This window comes from Oryx dammah, unplaced genomic scaffold, assembly GCF_014754425.2.
Source record: "Oryx dammah isolate SB20612 unplaced genomic scaffold, SCBI_Odam_1.1 HiC_scaffold_5, whole genome shotgun sequence".
Taxonomy (NCBI): domain Eukaryota; kingdom Metazoa; phylum Chordata; class Mammalia; order Artiodactyla; family Bovidae; genus Oryx; species Oryx dammah.
In genome coordinates, this window is record NW_024070189.1 from 16,188,381 (window position 1) to 16,211,628 (window position 23,248).

Here is a 23,248-nt window from a genome sequence, read left to right on the forward strand (position 1 = left end):
CAGACCTATATTTGCATAAGAAATAAACCTGCATTTGCATAAGAAACTGTCTCAAGTGGACGTTGGTTAAAGGAAATCTATTGCACAGAATTAGTTTACTCTCTTTTAGAATCAATATATGATGACCCACGTATTCATGGCCAACGCTTCCCTCACCAAAGGGAAGACCTCGATGGTCAGAAATGTTAGAGAGAAAGAAATGTCTACGTGAGAAAAATACCCTTACAATACATAGCTGGGATAAGGGATCAAAAAGAAATTTTGGAAAAGATAAGTGGGATATAAGGAAGTTTTTTTTCTAGGGAGGATTAGAAGAAATAAGTTAGAGCATCTGTAACCATAAAGGAAATGGATAAGAAAGGAGAGCAGAGTTAATAAGGAAAGCACCAGATTGCTGGCATCTCGTTTAATGTCTCTTAAAAGAAAAGTTATGGAAGAAAGGGATTAATTTCTAGGACCTGTTTGTTTAATGGGATATTCCCCTACGACAGAACCATGTGGAGCGCCACTCTTTAAAACAGCCAGGCATTACATTAAATAATGCTTAGTCCCTCTGCTGTTCCTTTGTGTTCGAGAACAAGGATTCATTTATGTAGAAATCCAGATGTCGAATGTGTATTTCAAAATGAATATTATAATAGGCTCAAAAGCAAACAAAAATCTGAAGTACACAGAAAAAATGGTGGCAAAAAATTTTAGTTTGATAAAGCAAGAATATATACATATACACGCTGAAAATAGATACAGTAACACTGCTTAGAGACCACAAGGCCTGGTTAATGACATGTTGGGAGCAAAGAAGCTGGGAGAGATAACGCAAGGGTTGTTTTTGTTTTTACCACTCTGAGCACAGCACAGCTCAAAGCATGGATCAAGCTAAGGACCATATAACTGTCTTGTCCCAAATTATTTCTTAGTAAGTTTTAAGGGCCCTAAAAGAATGTCATGTCATAAACCAGTGACCCTCAATCCTGACTGTACATCAGAATTATCCCTAAAATTTTAAAGAATCTAGGGATCCAAGTCTCTCCCCCAAAGGTTCTGATTCAGGACCTCTGAGTTGGAGTCCAGGCTTCTGTTTCTGAAAATGTATTGCTATGTACAGAATATTTAAATGTATAGATAAATAAATTTAAACTGTACCGATAGAATTTAAAATTTTAAATGTATAGATAAATAAACTCGATCAGAATAAGGCATTTCTAGTTCTGAACTCACTTGAGAATGAAAAGGGGTATTACTCAGTCCCAATCAGCTTCTACCTAATATTACCTAATGTTTCCAACTCATGGAGCAGAGGGTCTAAAAATGTATTTCTTTGTATAGAAACAAAATGTATTCTGTTTCTGTGATGTAATGTTTGAGGAGGGAGACACTTTTCTAGACATTTGAATGGAAACACCTAAATAGTTGGAATGGAAATATTTCACAACCATAAACAGTAGAGGACCCAAACAAAATTATTTCAGAGTTAGATGTTTGTATTATCTTACATGCTTTGTCTTGAATGGTTCAAAAATATTTCCTAAGTGCATGAATCAAGAATCTCAATTGTTTTAGACAAAAAATAAATAGTAAAGCAAAACATGGATGTTCAGTTCAGTTTCTCAGTCGTTTCCGACTCTTTGCAACCCCATGAACTGCAGCACACCAGGCCGCCCTGTCCATCACCAACTCCCGGAGTCCACCCAAACCCATGTCCATCAAGTCGATGATGCCATCCAACCATCTCAGCCTCTGTCATCTCCTTCTCCTTCTGCCCTCAATCTTTCCCAGCATCAGGGTCTTTTCCAATGAGTCAGCTCTTTGCGTCAGATGGCCAAAGGATTGGAGTTTCAGCTTTAACATCAGTCCTTCCAATGAACACCTAGGACTGATCTCCCTTAGGATGGACTGGTTGGATCTCCTTGCAGTCCAAGGGACTCTCAAGAGTCTTCTCCAACACCACAGTTCAAAAGCATCAATTATTTGGCACTCAGCTTTCTTTATAGTCCAACTCTCACATCCATACATGATTACAGGAAAAACCATAGCCTTTACTAGATGGACCTTTGTTGGCAAAGTAACATCTCTGCTTTTCAATATGCTATCTAGGTTGGTCATAACTTTCCTTCCAAGGAGTAACCGTCTTTTAATTTCATGGCTGCAGTTACCATCTGCAGTGATTTTGGAGCCCAGAAAAATAGAGTCAGCCATTGCTTCTACTGTTTCCCCATCTATCTGCCATGAAGTGATGGGACCGGATGCCATGATCTTCGTTTTCTGAATGTTGAGCTTTAGGCCAACTTTTTCACTCTCCTCTTTCACTTTCATCAAGAGCCTCTTTAGTTCTTCACTTTCTGCCATAAAGGTGGTGTCATCTGCATATCTGAGGTTATTGATATTTCTCCCGGCAATCTTGATTCCAGCTTGTGCTTCCTCCAGCCCAGTGTTTCTCGTGATGTACTCTGCATATAAGTTAAATAAGCAGGGTGACAATATACAGCCTTGACGTACTTCTTTTCCTATTTGGAACCAGTCTGTTGTTCCATGTCCAGTTCTAACTGTTGCTTCCTGACCTGCATACAGATTTCTCAAGAGGCAGGTGAGGTGTTCTAGTACGCCTATCTCTTTCAGAATTTTGTACTTGTTTTTAATTTATGGATAAAGACCATGTGAAGTTATTGAGTCTTAGAAAGATGGAATCTGCAGTCACAGCTTCATCATAATACTACCATTTACAGAGCACAATACTCTTGCCTGGAAAATCCCATGGGCGGAGGAGCCTGGTGGGCTGCCATCTATGGGGTCACACAGAGTCAGACACAACTGAAGTGACTTAGCAGCAGCAGTGCTAATTGCCAGACCTACATTGTCTCATGTAATCCTTTCAATAACCCTGTGAGTGACTCTTCTCACCTCCATTTTATAGGTAAATGAGGCTCCCAGAGATGAAGGGTTTGCTTAAGTCCTCCCAGCAATTAAGCAGCATAGCTTCTGTTTTCCATTCGAGATAACCAGTTGCAATGGCCACAGTTAGGTTTTATTTATCTTATAATGTCAGTTTTATGACTTGAAGTTTAATTATTCTTTTATAGTGAAATGGTTGTTTTGAAACTGCCTAGGTGTGAAATGCATCATAGACATACCTGTATGGGTAGCATCTTATATCTTGGGCCACGGGTACCTGGGGACCTACGTGAGCTGAGTACCTTCCCGTTTCCTATTCCCATTATGTCTTCTCGCTTCACTCACTGTCCTCCTAAGCATCTTACATAAAATAGCAGTTCCCATTACTCCCATCCCCGCCAATATTTTTCTCCATGGCACTTACCACCGCCTAACACATTTTTTACTGTCTGCAGCCCATCATATATTAAGGATCCCTCCTTTTATTTTGTTCACTGCTGTATTTCTAGTGCCTTAAGCAGCATTTGGCACATGGCAGGTGCCCATCAAATGTTTTCCAAGTAAATGAATGAATCAATAGATGAATCATTTGAACTACCCCGAATATAAACTCCGCTGAAGTCATAATTGTACGTGTGTTAGTTGCTCAGTCGTGCCCAACTCTTTGCGACCCCATGAACTGCAATCCACCAGGTTCCTCTGTCCATGAGATTTTCCAGGCAAGGATACTGGAGTGGGTTTCCATTTCCTTCTCCAGGGGATCTTCCCAACCCAGGGATCGAACCTGGGTCTCCTGCACTGCAGGCAAATTCTTTACTGACTGAGCTACAAGGGAATGATTACCTATGAACATTTCATTCATTTAAGCTAATAAATTGCCATTCCTATTGAAGCCAGTGTGAGTTGAGTTTTCTGTTACTTGTACCCAAAAACATTTTAACTGATGCATTGCCTAATCCAGTTTCCATAGAAAACAATTGAATCAAGATGATAAATAAACTCATTGATCAGAATAAAGCATTTCTTGTTCTGAACTCACTTGAGAATGAAGAGAGGTGTTACTCAGTCCCAATCAGCTTCTACTCAATATTACCTAATGTTTCCAACTCGTGGAGCAGAGGATCTGTGAAAGCAAGGGTCCCTTATAAATTGTTCACATTTGAATTCCCAGTGCTTTACCCAGAGTGGGTGCCCAAATTATATTTGTTCAATTTAAAGATGTTCTGTGTCTGAAATCCGTTACAAGAGGTGACTCCAACTTCTTCCTAGTCCTGGCATTTGGGGGAAATTAAAATAAATATTTGAAGCTTTGGATTCCTTATCTGACAAATGGAAGCAATGCTTTTTACACTGAGTTGTAAAGAGTGAAATTTATTAATAAAAATCTATATGATGTGTTTAAGGCAGTGCCTTATATATGGTAAATGTTGGATAAACATTAATCGTCATTAACTGTGCTTATTGCATTGGGAGTAATTTTCCTATTTCATCTCTCTTCTATGCTCTGTATTTTCTGACATTTCACCTAGAGCAATAAACTGACATATAAATTGACAAGTACTTTATAGAGCTTGGCTGCAAATTTCATTGCTAACAGTTTCATTAACGAATGGATTCTGGTGTTTGCATTCTTCCCCATGTTAATGCCTTTGCTGATTAATAGGAATTGAGAACTAATGTAAACATCTAGCATTAGGATGGTAGAAAAGACCCTCCCCATGAGACTAAACAGAGTTTGAATGTTGAATCACCCATCTGAGCTGTCTATACTGATCAAGTCACTGGATTCGCAGCTTTCCACATTGTATGTGTAGATGTACCCCAGGTGTTGTCATGGGTTATAGGTTGCTGTAGTCTCCCCAAGATTTTAATCCTTAGGCTGATACAATTAGAAGAGATTGCACAAGAGAGATTTCTCTAATTTTGGTGTAAATTTTATGTTGTAAAATAAACTACTGCAGCCGTTTGCACATACCAAGGTGTCAGTTGCATAAGATATGCCACTGAGCGGATGACTAAAGCTCAGAAGTGTAATTGATCAAGGAGAATATTTATTGCAGGAGTGCTGCGCTTTCTACAACAAGTGTACTTCTGAAAGGTTGTATGTAAATCAAATGACTATAAATTGAATAATTTAAAAGGCATTAGAGGAGCTTATAACTTAAATAAATCCCTTGTGACTCATCCAATTTAAGAATCCCTTTGTAATGCAAAGTATGTATTTTTTGTTTAAATATCAATTTTCTACACATTAAGTTTGTTTGAATTGCGGTATACATATCTTACTAGAGGGGAAAAAAAAAGTAACTGATGGAGGATTTCTGTATATACTATTCCCTCTGCTTAGAGCTTTCTAGCTAGTGTGTCAGGAATTGGGCAGAACAGCGCTGACCAGTGGATTCTCACAGCCTGGAGAGTGCAATGGTCTGGCTCATCCTTTTAAGAGCAGACTTACCTGTTCATGCCTATTTACAGTGTGCAATACAGTGATTTTCCACTTGAAAAGGTCAGGCACACAGCTCTAAACTTCATCTACCAGCATTTTTTCAGTCTTCAAAGCTTTCCCTGATCTCCAATGTACTTTTTTTTCTATTTTGTACCCTGTTCTTGTCTTTACAACAGTTATTAAAATTAGTGATTGTAACACCTGGGCACTTCCTTGAATATCATCTGTCTCTTTCACTAAACTATAAGCATTGACAATTCACCACAGTTTACTGAGTGCCTAGCACATTGTCTGGCACATAATAAGTATTTAATCAATGCTGGCTGAGGAATTTCGTGAGTAAGAAAATGTTTGTGTGTGTTAGTTGCTCAGTCATGCCCAACTCTGCAACCCCGTGAACTGTAGCCCACCAGGCTCCTCTGTCCATGGGATTCTCCAGGCAAGGATACTGGAGTGGGCTGCCTTTCCTTCTTCAGGGATCAAACCTGGGTCTCCTGCATTGCAGGCAGATTCTTTACCATCTGAGCCACCAGGGAAGCCCAAGAAAATGTTTAAATGGATGGAAATCAGCCAGCTCTCATTTATTTAGAGTTCTTTGAAAATGGCCCTGTCTGATCTCGCTCTGCGTTCTCTGCCCATCTTCCCTCCGGTCTCCATCTTTCTCAATTTGCTTCAGCCCTGCTGGCTACTGGCTGATTCTTGAACACGCTAATCACTTCCCATTCTAGTTGCTTAATCCTTCTCATCATTGCAGGCTCTACACAAACACACTTCCTCCGAGAGGCCTTCCTGGACTCCCATATAAAGTATCAGCTCCCAACACACTCCCTTATGCTTTTGTCTCCATGGTGCTCCTGGCAGAACTCGACATATCTGTTCAGGTTTTTATTGACACTCCCAGCTGTGAAACGTAGGATCCAGAAGGTTAAGCATATTGCTTGTCTTGTTCATCATAGTATGAACGTGAACCATGAAAGGTACAAAAGAGACACATGATTTTGACAGAATAAATACAACCTTTTCTTTTTCTATTTATTGTTATTAGATACATTAATATTATCCCTGAATAATTGCTTGTATCAATAAAAACAATTTAAGCATAGTATAAATTTATAAAGTGCTATAGTCATAATATCTTAGTGTTTACTTACTGTATATGTTTAAAACAACATTGTCCTAGAGTGTCAGAGAATATGTCTTCAATGACCTGAAAAAAATACAGAAATTGGAGTCTTGTCTTCATCACCTACAGCCCATTATGAAAGACATATTTGTTGAATTTATACCAACTCAGTTTACCTTTCAGTAATACTAATACACCTTCTATAATGAGGGGTAAATATTCTTAGCCTGTGGTTCCCACATTTTTGCCGATTTACTATATTTTATTTGATTTTGTTATTCATCTTCTGTAAAATTCTATTTTATTTTAAATCAGTAATTTAGTTACAAAATTAAATGGAATTCCCTTTTAATGTTTTGTGAGACCTTAGCATTTCAAAACATAAAAACAAAATTTTAGAAATAAATCTGAGGAAATTGTATTGACTTTGGTGACATAGAAAAACTATTTTATAATGAAGGTGTTTTAATTTAAGGTTTGTATTAGAATTGTTCATAATAATGTCTGTGTCTTTGGTTCCATAGGTGTTTGACTATGACTTTGGACTGCAGGATGACTTTATGGGCTCAGCCTTTCTGGATCTCACACAATTGGAGTTAAACAGGTAACTTTTGCACTGTTGTAATCACTGTACCTTGTTGTGAAGCGAGACCTTTGCAACAGAAAATGTCAACAGATCTGGGTTCTTGTTGCTGTTCTGTCAATCATGGTTGTGAGTCTTCATACGAGCCAGTCAAGTATATCTTTCTCACTTACTCAGTGGAAATATAGCATCTTCCCGCACTATCTCATTGACAACAACTATTCAGCAAAAAAATTCTTAAGACACCTACTTTGTTTTCCAGAATGTGCCAAGAACCAGGAATCCAGACTGACACATTCTTCAGTCTCACATTGCTGGTGGGGTTGTAGTGAGGCATGAAGAAGATTATACATGTTAATCATAATCATTAATTTAAGAATGAAGCTACCATTTGATATTGATTGGTACTGATTAATATACCACGGGTCCTAGCTCCGTCGGTAAAACATCTGCCTGCAGTGCAGGAGACCTGGGTTTGATCCCTGGGTCGGGAAGATCCCCTGGAGAAGGACATGGCAACCCACTCCAGTATCTTGCCTGGAGAATCCCACGGACAGAGGACCCTGGTGGCTACAGTCCATGGGGTCGTAAGACTCAGACACAACCTAGAGACTAAAACACCACCACAGAAGAAAAAGTAGATTTTCAAAGGTCTAAAGTAGTGTTGAAATGGGTTGCAAAGGAAGCTGTGAACTCATCTTTGGTAGTTTTAGAGATGTTTTAGATGATCGTATTATATATCATATAGGAGGAATAGTGGAAAGCAGGAAAGCAGAGCAGTGGGCCAGATCACTACTTTACACTTTACATGTAAATGAAATAAATAGTAGGACCCTTATGTGTTACAGTCTGAGCATGATGGCAGCTAATTGGTCTTCCAATGTCACTTGTGCCTCACGCTGGACAAAAGAGCAGCCTTTTCCTTACTTCCTATATGTCCTTCATTCTACCCCAGAATCTAGCGCAGGCCATTACTCAATTTACTCAGAGTGGTGGCTCGCTCCCCGCCCCTCCATGCCTGTCCTTGAAGGTGTTGTATGTGGTCAATTATCATGAAACACCTCCAGCTAGAATGGGCTGTGCTACTCCTCTCCAAAGGCCAGTTATTTTCTCCCTAGACCCTGAATAAGGATCTGCAAATTACTAACATAAAGCAAAATCTTCTCTTTTTTGCTGTTAAATATAAATTATTGCTGAAAAATATTTTAACTAGAAATAAATGGGGATGGTTAAAAAAATTCAAAGATTATGCATAAGCATTTGATGTTTACTTTGCCACATTCCTTATTTTATGAATTTAGTGGACTATTCCCTCCCCTCCCAACAAATTAAACATTAAGTTACCACTTTAAAAAAATCACATATTCATGTATGTCATTGCATTCTGTGTATAGAAATCAGCAGCTTTGGGGTATAGACAGATGGATAGCAATAGCAGTCATATAAATACTTAGGCTGCTGTATAATGCATTAAGGTATTGCTTTTGAAGAAAACGAAAATCATTGTAAAGCAATTGCAAATATTCTTAAATCTTTATCATGTAATCATTATAGAAATGTAATTAAGGTTTTGCTGTTAATTTTTTAATGTAATCATTATTATAGGAAAATGATCCAAATAAAATTGTAACCCCATGTGAAGATATGTGTGTATACATATGTGTATATAATATGTGTGTATGTACAAATATGTATTATACACATATATAATATAGTGACGAATGTGCATTTGTTAAAAGGATCAAGTTGTTACTCTCAAACCATGATTAGTTATAACTAAAATTAATATTGGAACAATTTGCATCACAGCTCTTATAATATATGTATTTTAACAGTTTGCTTGGTCCTTATGCTTCAGTTAAAACCTCTAACATCAAAAAACCATCCAAATTTCTCACAGCATCATTCCTTGAATCAGTGAATTAAGAATCACTTGAAAGAGTAGCCTAGGATTGTAAAATCTTAGCATTGGAAAGTAGCTGTGGTTCCCCCAAATTGCTTGGGCACATTTGTAAATATATAGATTTCCAGACTCCAGGCTGGATCTACAGAACCAGAGTCATCATGGGTAGAGTTCAGAATCATGCTCTTTTTAAAAGCTTCCTAGTTGATTCTGAAGTGCAGCCAGGATTGGAAGTTTTTATTTGGACCGCCTTTCCCATCAAGCCCTTTCCCCAAGACTAGAATCTGGCTGTTTCATTCACTAGAACTTAAGCTCCGTGAAGACAAGTGTCTTATATTTGGTCTTGACCTCTGATATTTACCCAGAACCTAGTACAGTGTTCATTTCCTATTTTGTGAGTTAAACGAATAAATGATTGGACAACCAAAGGAACATTCCTAATTTGCCAGCATTTCAAGATTCAGGTTTGATACTAAATGTTCTACAGTCACTTAGGTTTATAGAGGACATGAACCCTTTTTTCCAGTATTAATTAAAATATGGAAACAAGATATTACCTATACATTGTCAGTTGAAGGTATATTTTGCATTATTTTCCAAAAGTTATTATGGGTAATATTTAGTAATTCATAATCTCTTCCTCAGAGATACTTTTCTAATTCTGAAGCCTTCTGAGTATTGATCACCTCTTTTAAGTGGTTTCCTTGAATTTCTGAACCTAAACAGTATTTAGGCATAGGTTTAAATAGACAAAAATAGAAGCATTGTTTTAAATATTAGTAGTTCAGTCAGTAAACAATCTGCCTGCAGTGCAGGAGACCTGGGTTTGATCCCTGGGTCGGGAAGATCTCCTGGAGAAGGAAGTGGCAACCCACTCCATTATTCTTGCCTGGAGAATCCCATGGACAGAGGAGCCTGGCGGGCTACAGTCCATGGGGTCACAAGGGTCAGACACATCTTATCAACTAAACCACCACTATTCATTATTTTGGAATGCATGTACACCTGTGGTGGATTCATGTCAATCTATGCCAAAACCAATACAGAATTGTAAAGTAAAAATTAAAAATAAATAAATAAATTAATTAATTAATCAAAAAAATAAAATAAAATAAAGTATGTTTATAATGTATATTGGGCAAACTATGTATTTTCCTCCTCTCCCACTCATCTGCTTACTTTAATTATACCCTACCTAGAAGAGTGGGGTGGGTGGGGTTGGACAAAGGCTCAAAAGGGAGGGAATATACATATACTTAGAGCTGATTCACGTTGTTGTACAGCAGAAACCAACACAACTTGTAAAGCAGTTATCCTTCAATTAAAAATAAATTAAAAAAAAATCATACTCCTGGTTTAAAAAAAAATTCTGATGAACTAAAAGGAAGGTAGAGGTCAATAAATTGCCCTCATTTAGTTGTTGGACTCAAATTTGTAGAAAATAGCTACTATTGCTTTCTGTGTGTTTAAGAGCTCATAGAGATGTACCTTACAGGTTTCTCAGTACTTCCTTCTTGCGCTTTCTTGGCCTTTCCAATAACTCCATGACCTTTTAGAACCCCATGAAGGACTGAAACTTAGGTGTGTGAATCCAGTTATCTATTTGGCCCATGATTTTATTGGATAACTTAATATGTGGATGGTATTTTAATAACAACAAAAACTATACCAGGAAATTAAAGGAAGGCAAAATTACTTTTCTTCTTAAAAATAATAAATTGTTGATATAAGATATACTTTGGCTTAGTCATTTAATGACTGTTTATAACCTTTTAAATATTATATATATATTTTTTTAATTGAAGCATAGTTGACATACAATATAGGTTTCAGGTATACAACATTGTGGTTTGACATTTATAGGCATTACAAAATGATTCCAATAAACATAGTAACCATCTTTCATCATACCAGGTTATTACAACATTGCTGAGTATATTTTCTATGCTGTACATTACATCCCCTGTATTTATTTAATGACTGAAAGTTTATGCACCTTAATCCCCTTCGTCTATTTGATCTGTTCCCCTGCTCCCTCCCTTCCAGCAACCGTTTGTTCTGTGTATCTGTGAATCTGCTTCTGTTTTGTTTTGTTTGTTCGTTTGTTTTGCTCTGTTTTAGATTCAGCATGTAACTGAAATCATGTAGTATTTGTCTTTGTGTGACTTATTTCACTTAGCATAATGCCCTCCGAGTCCATCCATACTGTTGCAAATGGCAAAATTTCATTATTGTTATGGCTGAGTAGCATTCCTTTGTGTGTGCATACCGCATCTTAGAGAAGGCAATGGCAACCCACTCCAGTACTCTTGCCTGGAAAATCCCATGGGAGGAGCCTGGTAGACTGCAGTCCTTAGGGTTGCTAAGAGTCGGACCGACTGAGTGGCTTCCCTTTCACTTTTCAATTTCATGCATTGGAGAAGGAAATGGCAACCCACATCTTATTTACCCATTCATCTGTTGGTGGAGCCTTTGGTTGCTTCCATACCTTGGCTATTGTAAACAACGTTGCAATAAACATAGGGGTACATGTATCTCTTCCAATTAGCAGTTTTGTTTTCTTTGGATAGATACCCAGGCAGGAGTGGAACTGTTTGATCATCTGGTAGTTCTGTTTTTAATTATTTGTGGAATCTCCATACCATTTTCCATAGTGGCCTCGCCAATTTACATTTCCACTAACAATGTACAAGTGTTTCTTTTTCTCGACAATCTCACCAACAGTTGTTTGTTGCCTCTTTGGTAATTGCCATTCTGACAGGTGTGAGGTGATATCTCATTGTATTTTGATTTGTATTTCCCTAATAATTAGTGATTTTTGAGCATTGTTTTATGTGTCTGTTGGCCATGTGCATGTCCCTTCTTGCAGACATGTCTATTTAGGTCCTCTGCCCATTTTTAAATCCAATTGCTTGGGGTTTTTTGATATTCAATTATATGAGTTCTTTACACATTTTGGGTATTAAACCCTTATTGGGTATCACCATTTACAGCTATCTTTTCTCATTCAGTAGATTGCCTTTTGCTGCTGGTTTCCTGCATGCTCAATATCTTACTATTTTATATCATAGGCCAACGGATGTGACCTTAACACTGAAAGATCCCCATTATCCTGACCATGATCTTGGAATCATTTTGCTCTCAGTCGTCCTTACCCCTAAAGAAGGAGAACACGTGGTAAGTTCCCGCAGAGTCTGGTTGTAGCTTTCTTGCTCCCACTTGTTTGAATGTTGTGAGCCTTCTCTGAACACAGAGGTAATATTAAAGAGAAGCAGCATAAGAAAATCTGGCCTTTTCTTTGTTTCTATGGGTATCTTGTGTATCAGCAGTCTAGGTGTATCGTGTCTTTTGAATTCAAATTTCTTATTCTGTTCTCTAGGTCAGGACCTCTTACTGTAAATAAGAGACACATTTGCATCTTTTACCATAATTTTATTTTCCAGTTTCAGACATGTTATATTGTAGCGAACAGTAGTATTCACTCAGGGATTATATTTACTGGTGAATTGAATATTTTGAATTCCACCTAGAGATATCCAGACCCTACTGTTTTGATTGTACTGTCAAATGTACCATAACAAGGAAAATGAGGTGAAATTACAATAGAAATGCTGCTTTCTGGTATTTGTTTGATGAATGATAAGTGAGTACTTTTCATCTTCTTGGTGGGCTTCCAATATTGGCAGTACCAATTTTCTAGCCTTGGCTGTCTGTACTTCCTTGCACCCCATGCTACTATGAGAAACTGACAAGAGATACAGAAACTCCAGCACTGTTGAAGTGACGGTTAAAAAAAAAATCTCTATATATGCAGGTTTGACCTGCATCAATATGCTTGCCAGTACACTTTCTGCTGCAATTTACCAAAGATTATTTATTAGACTCAGGGTACTTTCATGTACTAAGAGCTATTCTCATTAATTCTGATTGCAACACATTTTAAGAGTAGACATATTTAATAATTTTTAGGCAAATTTAAACACTTTTTCAGCAATATGTGTGTTGCTGTCTTAAAATATTGCATGATTAAAGTTGGTATATGTTTTCTGCTGGAAAGGTATTAATAAATATTAGTGGCATTTTCCCCTAGATTGTAAGTAAATATAGTGAGTTACAGTTTCAGATGAGGAAGTGTTTTAAACTCATTGAGAAACTCACCTTTGCAGTGTGCTTTTCTCTATCCTTTCTAAAAATTAAACAATGAGCACACCTATTCATATATAATATTTGTTAAGTATGATTTAAGTCTCTATACTTTATTCAGTGAGGAAGAAAATTTTCTTTTTGAACAATTGCTATCTAATAATAGCTACATTGAGAACTTAGCATGGTGAAAGAATGTATGTATCTTCATAGGCATAGCCTCGTGTGGGCAAATGAAAATGTAGGTGATGTTTTTTCACAGAGAACATTTAGAAATAAAAGTTCATCATTTAATTCAGAATATAACATTTCACCTAGTATAAACCAAGGAGTTTATCTGGCTAGTCCATACACAGGAATAAAGTATAAGTATTAGTTTATTCCTTTATTCAAATTAACCTGGTATTCATCAGGAACCTACTATGAGCTAAATCCTATGCTAGACCCTTGAGCTTCCCTGCTGGGTCAGTGGTAAAGACTCTGCCTGCCAATGCAGGAGACACAGGTTCGATCCCTGGATTGGAAAGATCTCCTGGAAAAGGAAATGGCAACCCCCTCCAGTGTTCTTGCCTGGGAAATCCCATGGACAGAGAAGCCTGGCAGACTACAGCCCATGGGGTTGCTAAAGAGTCAGGCACAACTTAGCAACTAAAACAGCAACAACACGCTAGACCTTTAGGATTCAGTAGATCTGAAATGCAGTGGAGAGCTCAGAAATCAAATGATCCCAGAAAGAAATGTAAAATGACAGCAGTTTTAAGTGCCATGAAAGAGAAGTGATGTGCTTCTGTAGAGAAAATAGTGGTGAATTTGTTCTAGTCATGGGAACAGCATTCTCTAAAGAAGTCAAATGAGACACGAGGTCTGAAGTGTGAATAGGAGTTGATAAAAGCAAAAAACAAAGAAACAAACAGAAACAGAGGAGGTATTTGAAGCAGAAGAAATAGCACAGGCAAAGGCTCTATAGCTAGGGAAACCAAGCTGCACTCCAAGAACTGAAAGATTATTGGAGCTTAGAGAAGGGTGGAAGCAGACTGTGGGAGAGCCTAGTGAATGATGACAGTGAAAGGGAGGCACCCAGACTGCATTAGGACTGTTGGCCACGTTAAAATTCGTGGTCTTTCCCCAAAGAGCAACAGGGAGCCATTGAAAAGTCTGTAAATGGGAAGTGGCATAACTGTATTTGCCTTTTGTTGTGTAGCTACACTGTAGAAAAGAGACAAAAGAGTAAGAATGGATGTTTGGAGACCAACTAGGAAGCGGTTTTTAAAATTCTGGTGGGAAATGATGGAGATTTGGATTAGAGTTGTCCTACAAAGAGATAGAAGGAAATGAAAAAGTTTATCTATCGGAGGTGAAATCAACAAAACTTGGTGACAGAATATTCTTGTTTGGTAATGCTTTGTTACTTTAATGAAAGACAACACTTCATAAATGAAAATACCCGAATGCCTGAGATCTTAGGTGTCCCCAGAACATCCAAACTTGCAGTATTACTGAGGATCCAAATATATACAACTGTTTTAGTTATTCGGGTGACTTCATAATGAAGGGTCTGCTCATTTTCTACATTAAAAGAATATTTAGTAAATACTCTAACATCAGACTGAGGATTTAAGGGGTCAAATTGGCATCAAGAGACTTTATGATGAAGGAGCTGAATTGTTCTAAATTACTCAGAAATATAGCACAGGTAGAGTAGTTCCAGAAATTAGTCTTTCTTCAACAATTCTTGCAAAAATCCTTCCATCTCCACTGCTGCTCAAACATATTTAGGCACCATTTCTTTCTGATTAGGAAAAATCATTTTAGAATATGACAGTGCCTGGTTACTTATCATCAGTGGTTTATCAAACATGAATAGGAAAGGAAACAGGTAGGGCATACAAAACTGTTAACATATCAGAAACCTGGTATTGTTAAGTATCTTTTCTTCATTTTCCTTTCTGCTTATTGTATCTGTCCAGCCACATTCGCCCTTAACATGAAGAATTCTTCCTGAAATCTTCATGCCATTTTCTTGATTCAGATCTCTTTGGCTAACTTAGTTTTTTGGAAGAAATCTTTTACTGCCAAGTATTTTTCATTTGTTGCCTTACTTTAGACCTCCAAATAGCACTAGATTGTTTCTGCTGCAGCAACTGAAAACCAGTGTCTTTTCCCTTCCCATTTTGGATGCCCTGTCTGCTGCACCAGAGAAGCAAGTGGCTTATCAGCACCCAGTGCCTCAGAAAAGGCACAGTGGTTGCAGCCTGTTCCAGAGACGGCCTCTGGCTGATAAAGCTCCTCTTGACCTCAGCAATAGCCGAGAAGCAGAGAGAAGGGTGACCTGGAGGACCTGGTCCTCCTTGTGGATGGACCAATAGCTGGGAGCTTGGAGTTGGTTATTGAGAAGCAGCTGGGTTAGGGGCAGGGGAGGAAGCATGAAAGGTCCCCTATAGGAAATTGTATTAGGATCTCCAATATCCTGGCTAGTCTGATTCCTAGACTGGGCTTGCAGCTTCTGTGCATATGCTTTACATGATGAAAATTTCTGCCAAAGACACATGAATTAGTACTTCCCCCCTTTTGTTTATTTTGGTCTATATAGCAGTTCTAGAGCTGTTTATTAATTACTGTCTCTAAAACTGGTAAGCAACCCTAGTTGGGAGATTTTGAACCTCTGAATAAATGTCATTTGTAGGCATCTGTTGAATAAAACCACTTATTGGCCACCTATATGCATTATGCTAAGTTGTATAACTCCTTCTTTCTTCTTCTTCTAAGTGTTCAGTGACCCCTGGCTATTTCTCTAACATGGAAATGGAAACTCCTGATGAAGGCTTTAATCGTCTCCAACAAGGGAACATACATTCCCTCACTTGTAACCTTTGTCCCAGCAAAATATAAACTCCTACACAGCTCACCTCCTCTCAAGTCCAGGCTTTCTCCAGCATGCCTTTTCCTACCTAAAATATACTTCTACATACTGTACTTTACCTTGCCTCCATCCTATAGCCTGTCCCTCCTGGTTTAAGAAATAATAATTTATAAGTATTAACAGATATTTAAAATTACTGTTTCTGCTTACCTTTCTTATGATGAGTCCTCTTAGAACCTAGTCCAGCTCTCTGTACCTGGTTGATTTTCAGTAGGCTGTAGATGAATCTCAAGGAGGATTTGATAGAATGCCTCAAAGGTTCAAGGGAAAGTATTTTAAGTTTCCTCCTTCAATATTCAAATCCCTGAGGTTGTCACAAACAATATTGGAAATAATGATTTAATGTTTCTTTGGAACTCTTAAATTTTATATTAATGATAATCTGATTAAAATCAGTCTACTGCTCGTCTTGAGATTTCTAATGATGACAGTGAATTAGAAGCACATCACTGTATTTTCTTCATTTGGTAACATGCCTAGCATTGGCTAAATATATTTACCTGGAATACATTAGAAATTTCTTGGTTAAAAGCAACTCAATTATCCAGTGTACCTTCAAATTAAATATTTAATATGCCTGAAATATATAATGTATTGCTGCAATGAAAATGACATGCTGAACTTTCACAAATTACCTAACAATAGATCTTATTTAGAGAAATTCAAATGCAAAATGCAGCAAACCAGAATCAGTTTACTAAATGCTTCATAATTCCATTTAATATTCAGAATGATGCATAGGGAAGGAATAGAGGATGATTTTGCATCGACCTTCTCCCAGCAAAATTATGAGTTCTGTTCTCTTTGATTATTAGCTCAGAAATGATCTATTTTAATCTTTTGGAACTTAAGCCTTAGTTTATTCTTATGCCTGTGTTTATAAAACTTACCTACATATTTTATATGGATTCACATGGAGAATGGATAGTATGAGTTTCAAGAGCCATTGACAAATAAATCCTAACCATCAGATAGGAAATAGAACATTAATATTAAGAAATCCTATCAAAAGTGGGAAGAAATGAGTAACTGGAAAGAGGACTTAGCATCACAAAGTGCTCAGAGTTCTAAATCAATTATCATGCCCGTGTTTAATACACTATTAATCCTGACATTACGTTTCCTGAATCACATGGTTGCGATGATTTCTCCTTGTGTGAACAGGAGAAATTTCTCCTTGTGAGAACAGTTCTCCTTCTGGAACTCAGTAAAAATGAAGAACAAGTTGAAAACCTTATCAGCCTACTGTATTTACTAAAGCCTGTCAAACATGCAATATCTAATTATAGCTAATTAAGAAATATACGTGAGTCATAACAAAAGTATTTCATGGTTACTTATGTTAAAATCTTCTCCATTGAGTCATGATTCTTTTGTAAAAAATCCCAGTTGTGAACAGATACATATATGTATGTATGTGTATATGTTCGTGTGTGTATATATATATATACACACACACACATATATATATGTGTATGTGTGTGTGTGTGTTTTAATTGTCAGTGTTGCGTGTGTGAGAAACCAAAGTCTTCCTGGGGGCATGCTTCTGACTTGCATGACACAACTATCATTCTGTTTTGAATGCAGGACACACATGTGTGTCCTATATATGGTATTTTGGTCTGATTGTGTGTTTGAGTTCTTTCTGGCTCTTTTTCTAGCAGAGTTCAATCCACAACTTTCTTCACTGGCGAATTTGTGGAATAAAAGTGAGTTAATTTGCGTTACACACTCTCTTAGATAACCTAGACCTACAGATTGGCTAAAGCTAAAAAGTCGAAAATTTTAAGAAACATATGAATTAGCCTTAGTTGATCTTTAGTGAATTTATTTTTCTTGGTAGTTTATTTTTGAAATTTTACTGAATTATTTCATAACCTAACATTTGGGGAAAACCCATCTATAAACATACATGTGTTTTATAATATGTAGGTACCATAATATCTAGCCATTCCATGATTTTTTTATAATAGCCATGTAATTGCCTTAAAAAAATCACTGCAACAGAAGATAAAAACAAAAAATGGGTTGAGAATGTGAAACTTCTAAAAACACAAAAGATTCTGCAACTCTCAGAGAGTCATATTTTAATGTACTTACACCTTTTATTGGGCTTCAAAGAGGTTGAGTTGCTAAGAAAGAGTTTGAATTGTACTATAATATTAGATAATGACACTTTCAAAAACAAATTCATATGTTTCTCAGCTGAAGTTAAGATCAAAGAGCAAAAACTAAATTTTATTTTTCTAGAATTTGCTTCACCTCCTATCTTTAACATTCCCCAATCTTTCTTCTCTAATGTGTCTCACAGTTAGCGAAGGTAACAATGTTAATATTGATAGTATGTCTGTTAAATTCACTTTTTAAAAAACGTTTCTAGTGTTTTCAGTTTTATTGAATCTACCTTCACCCAGCCATCTAAAAAATAAAAGAGAATTGGCACTGAGATACTTAAACCTATTGGTTAGCTGGTTGGATTGGCTCAAGAAGCAGAAATTTTGTGATAAAATCCAGGACCATTTTGAGAGTCATTAGATTTATAATTGAACTCTAGAGATTGAATCAGAAAATAAGGAATTAGTCCCTGTAACTGCCCAATCTTTCTATTTACACCTGGGGAAATTACTGGCCTTTTGTTTGTATCAGTATCCCAATCTGAAAAATAATACCATGCAGCTTATTGGTAAAACTGACTTTGTAAAATACCAAACCTGTAGTTAGCTTTACATGTAAAAGGTTAATTGCACACAGCGGTTATGAGTCAGGGCGTGTGGCCTTGCCAGGAGTCGTGAATCTGTGTAACACTGAGTGTTGCCCTGAGGTTCAACTCTTCTCCTGTTCTTAGCCATTTTTTCACAGGACAGCATTTCTTACAAAATGGAACTTTGTAAGATTCTTAGAGATGAGTTGATGATGATGAACGGCCACGAGATAAGAGATTTTAGCTTTTGATTTACTTATGTTAATTATTCTCACCTGATTTGACTCAGTTGTCCCTAGGAACATTTCTTTGTTCATTGAAACTCTTTCTGAGAACATTGAACATGTGTATATGACTCCTAACTGAGACAGTTTTTGTAAACTTGGCATCCCACGAAAGTATTTCACGTTCAGTTGACTTTAATGGTGAGGAGAATGTGGTGGTGGTGATGATGGTGACGATCGCGGTGCTGATGACAAGACAATCACTCATTTGTCATCAACAATAAACATCTATTAAACTTCCATCTCCACAACCCAATGGTGGAGTTTGTTGCTTCAGAATAATTTGGACATTAGTAATTAGAACAAATATAATACTTTGCAGTTCATGGCTCCATTTGAAAAACATAGGGAACTATTGTAAACTTGGGAAATTTATTTCTCTTCCATATTTTGGTTAATATTTAACTCAGAGTGTATATAGAGAGAATATAATCCATAAAACTACTGTCTACGTAAAAGAAGAATATATCCTTATCTTTGACAATTTTATGATTTTTCTCATTTCCTATGCTAGAACTGCTACAGAATTCCTTTGTCTTGGTTTAAGCCAAAGGTTGCCTTCTAAATGACTTAATCTTATATTAACATCTTTCCCTTTTTGTATTTTTGTTATTTGTGAGTGGTTTCTGAAATGGTCTTGCTTTACAGTGAATTTTGCTGAAGGAGATAGATTTCTTAAAAGACACCAGTGCTCTTCCTTGATATACAAATACAGCTAACATTTCTATTAACTGTATTCTTTGCTCCAAATATTCCCTAGTCCCTACCGCATCTGCCTTAAAGGTAATGATAAAGCCGAGGGTGAGGAGGTTATCCAGAATTTAACACCTCAATGTTCATCGAGAATTTTTCTTTTAAAATGGAGAGGAAATTTAAAGTCATTGTATTTTTATGAGTTACTTTATGTGAGAGACCAATGATCTTGGGCACTCATCACGAATTTCCATGAAACTTAATGAAAACTTGAAGTCATAACACCTCTTGCTATGACATGAAAAAACGTTAAAGGATCTGAAATGGCTAAACATTTAGCAGGAAGATCCACTCATAACCATCACAATACTCAGCACTCTTTCTCAGTTGAAAGCGTTTGAAAACCCTGATGTAATTACAGACTAACTGGAAGCAGACACAAATCTAAGATGTCATCAGTGCAACAGACTTTGAATGTGTTGAAAGAGGAAAATTATTATATACCCAGTAAAGTCATGATACATCCTCAGCCTCCACTACCAAAAGGAACAATTGCTAATTGGGAGACGCAATGCATTTTTTTCCTGTCAACAAGATATTTCAAATTTTCCATTCTATTTAAAATATACTATCCCATTTCTTTGTACAAAAGGATAAAGCAAATGAACTCTTACCAGAAAGACTGCTTGAATGTTAAAGGTGCTTCTTCTAGCTGTGTGTACCAGAAAAAACAATTTTTGTCTTGTGTAACTGTGGCTGGAAACCATTTGCTGTTTAAATGTTAAGCTCTCTCCAAAAAACAATTGGCTGCCCTGACCTGTGCTTGAGTGATAAGATAATGAAAATGCTTTATTTCATTTACAGACAATGCTAATGAGGAAGAGTTGGAAAAGATCAAGTAAGGTAATGCTTAGCATGTGATCTTTTAGCTTTTCTCATTGAGAAGACTATCGGCTGCTTTCCCAGGCTCTCTCATACCTCTTCAAACTACACCTCAGAATTTCATCACTCTTCACTTTTTTCTTTTTTTCCCCATGAACTTTAAGCCAATCGTGTGATGCTTTTTCAGTAAATAGAAATCACTCTGACCAATCACATCCAAACCATCCTCTTGCTAATCTTGGGTCACTTTTGAGCATCATTCTCAGCATCTGGTTTCTGTTCTGGGTACCACAGGGTCTAGAAAATGCCTTTGCTCCAGATCAGGTTTAAAATAATGGCGCTAGGGTAGGGACAACTCTGGAGAGGAGGAATATCCATATAATCTACTGTTTTCTTTCACTGAAAACCGAGTCTGAGGTTTTCTAAACTCAAAAATCCCTTTATTGCTACATCTTTGAAATGCATAATGAGAACAGTTTTCTGTCATTGCTTCTCCTCTCACTTCAAGAAATAAATGGCACATGGGAGTGAGAGGAGTTTATAGTTCTTGTAAGTTACCAAGCCCTGGCTCTTCCTATAACTTGTAAAATAAAAAAGATCTATTCTAAGCTTCTAATTTGTTCAGTGGTGGTACCACTCTTGTACACAGATAAATAGCAAGATGAAACCAACTTTTGTATGACTACTCCTTGGGATAAATCTAAAGGATTTTATTTGTAAAGATCATTTTTGCTCAAATTTCTATTTTACAAAATCGGTACTCCTTTTGAATAGTGACTTATTTTTTTAGACCCTGGAACATAACGATCTTTTTTCTTCCATTCTGATTGAATCATGCTATTATTTAAATTTTCCTTTAATTTTGTCACTTTCATTATTGTGAATTAAGAAAATACTTATAGCAACGTGATTATTTATGGTAATGTCATAATTTGCTTTAACCAGAATTTCTTACTGTGAAAACTTTCTTCCTGGTTATGGTAGAATTAGCAGCCAAAAGATAATTTGGATCATAAAAAGGTCAGGTCCACATTAAAAATCACCTTTATCATTTTAATAAAATTAAAAACATTTATTAAGGAAACTTGCTGAATATTTCTCACCTAGTGTTCACTAGGTTTTCTCCTGGCCAAAATAAAATTTCAAAAATCTTAAGGAAATCTTTGCACTGTTCATATTTGTATTACACTTTTTTCTTTGTAATTATACTTCAAAATTAGTATTATATTAAAGATATATATGTTTCAAAATTCATGTAACTTGACTTTCTTCATTCTGTGTCTACATTATACTGTATCTGTGTAAAAACATTGTAATCCGTTAATACATAGCAATATCTCTCTTCCAGTTGTAGTTAAGATAAAATGCTAGAGCAAGATATTATATAGTTTTGAGTATTAACTAGAAGGAATAATCTATTTCATTGTAATATAAAAGAACAAAGATTCTTCTTTAAATAGTTTATTTAATTAATATTTAAATTTAGTTTTAAGGATAAATTAAGCCAACATAAATACATTATTTTGATCCACAAAAAATAATAAACATCTATTCTTTACTATTTTCGTATCTAAACTTCTTAGAGTTTTTAAGCATTAACAATCCAATTGTATATTCAAACTGGTATATTTTCTAGCTTGACATTGATGATACAGAACTCCCTGTATCTAACTGCACTCATTGGGTACTTGGTAGATTATTTTTAGTGTATATAATAATATAGCTTTGGGGTTTTTAGCCTGAGGGATTTTCAGTTTTATAAAATTTAATGGGGACAGTGAATGCTGAGTAGAAGAAAATCATTTGTTTTTTTTTTTTCCTATGAGAACATACTGAATACCTGATAATTCATTCAAATTGTCACTGTCCCTTAAAATATGTGCCATAGTCATCTTAGTGTTACAAGAGCAGAGTGTTAAATTGAAAATCCAGGGAAAGTGTGAAATTTCAGTTACCACCTCGTCCGCTCTCCTTAACACACAAGGAGACTGCTTCCCCCAGTTCTTTCCTCCGGGCATGGAAGGAGCAAGGATGATGTTCAAGTATAAAGTCCTTCCTGAGAAACGAGGGGACAAATGACTGTACCGTGTTGTTGTTATGTGTGTTACCGTGTTGTGGAAATGCATCCCTTTTCTAAGGATTTCAGTGTTTTCCCTGTAAAGATTCCTGTGTAAGTAAAGATTTTTCCTCTTTAATTTTTGGAAAGAGGATGTAATTTATTTGGATGACTCTTGAATACAGGTATTTTTACATGTGATATAACTGTACTCAAATTCAAAGGTGAATTTTTCATATAAACAGGTCATTTTCTTCTTTGGAATCTTGGTTTATGGGACTGAGGTCTGCTTTTATAGACAGGGTTTAGTCTGTTTTTAAGCCCCCTTGGTGAAGACAAGATCTGAGAATTATACACTTTGTGGCAAAGACTTATATAGTCAGATAATGTTGTTAGATATTTTCTCCAATATGGAGTTCTCCTTTGCTTATTTTCTTTTTATTTTCAGAAATGATATAACCATGGAAGCACAGCGAGGAAGAGCTAAAATGACATTGTTATTTTTTTTAATGTGCACAGCTCCTCAGTGTATACGTTCATCAGCTCAGGGAATTTCTCATTACTTAAATATCTGCTCATTTTCATCGTCTTGCCAATGGCAGATTCTTTCAATAGAAATCTCATT

At 36.5% G+C, this 23,248-nt stretch overlaps 1 protein-coding gene across 6 annotated transcripts in view; it reads left to right on the forward strand.

The window, feature by feature from the left end:
- MCTP1 (multiple C2 and transmembrane domain containing 1) overlaps window positions 1–23,248 on the forward strand; it is a 565,543-nt gene that overhangs the window by 308,482 nt on the left and 233,813 nt on the right. For 3 of the 6 annotated variants that reach the window (XM_040241508.1, XM_040241506.1, XM_040241507.1), the window contains exons 4-6: window positions 6,983–7,062; window positions 12,016–12,121; window positions 20,550–20,588. In XM_040241508.1, coding sequence (XP_040097442.1) covers window positions 6,983–7,062; window positions 12,016–12,121; window positions 20,550–20,588 — 225 coding nt within the window. Of the gene's footprint in view, window positions 1–6,982; window positions 7,063–12,015; window positions 12,122–12,409; window positions 12,419–20,549; window positions 20,589–23,248 lie in introns of all 6 variants that reach the window. The other 3 variants (XM_040241502.1, XM_040241504.1, XM_040241505.1) reach the window with 2 other exon arrangements.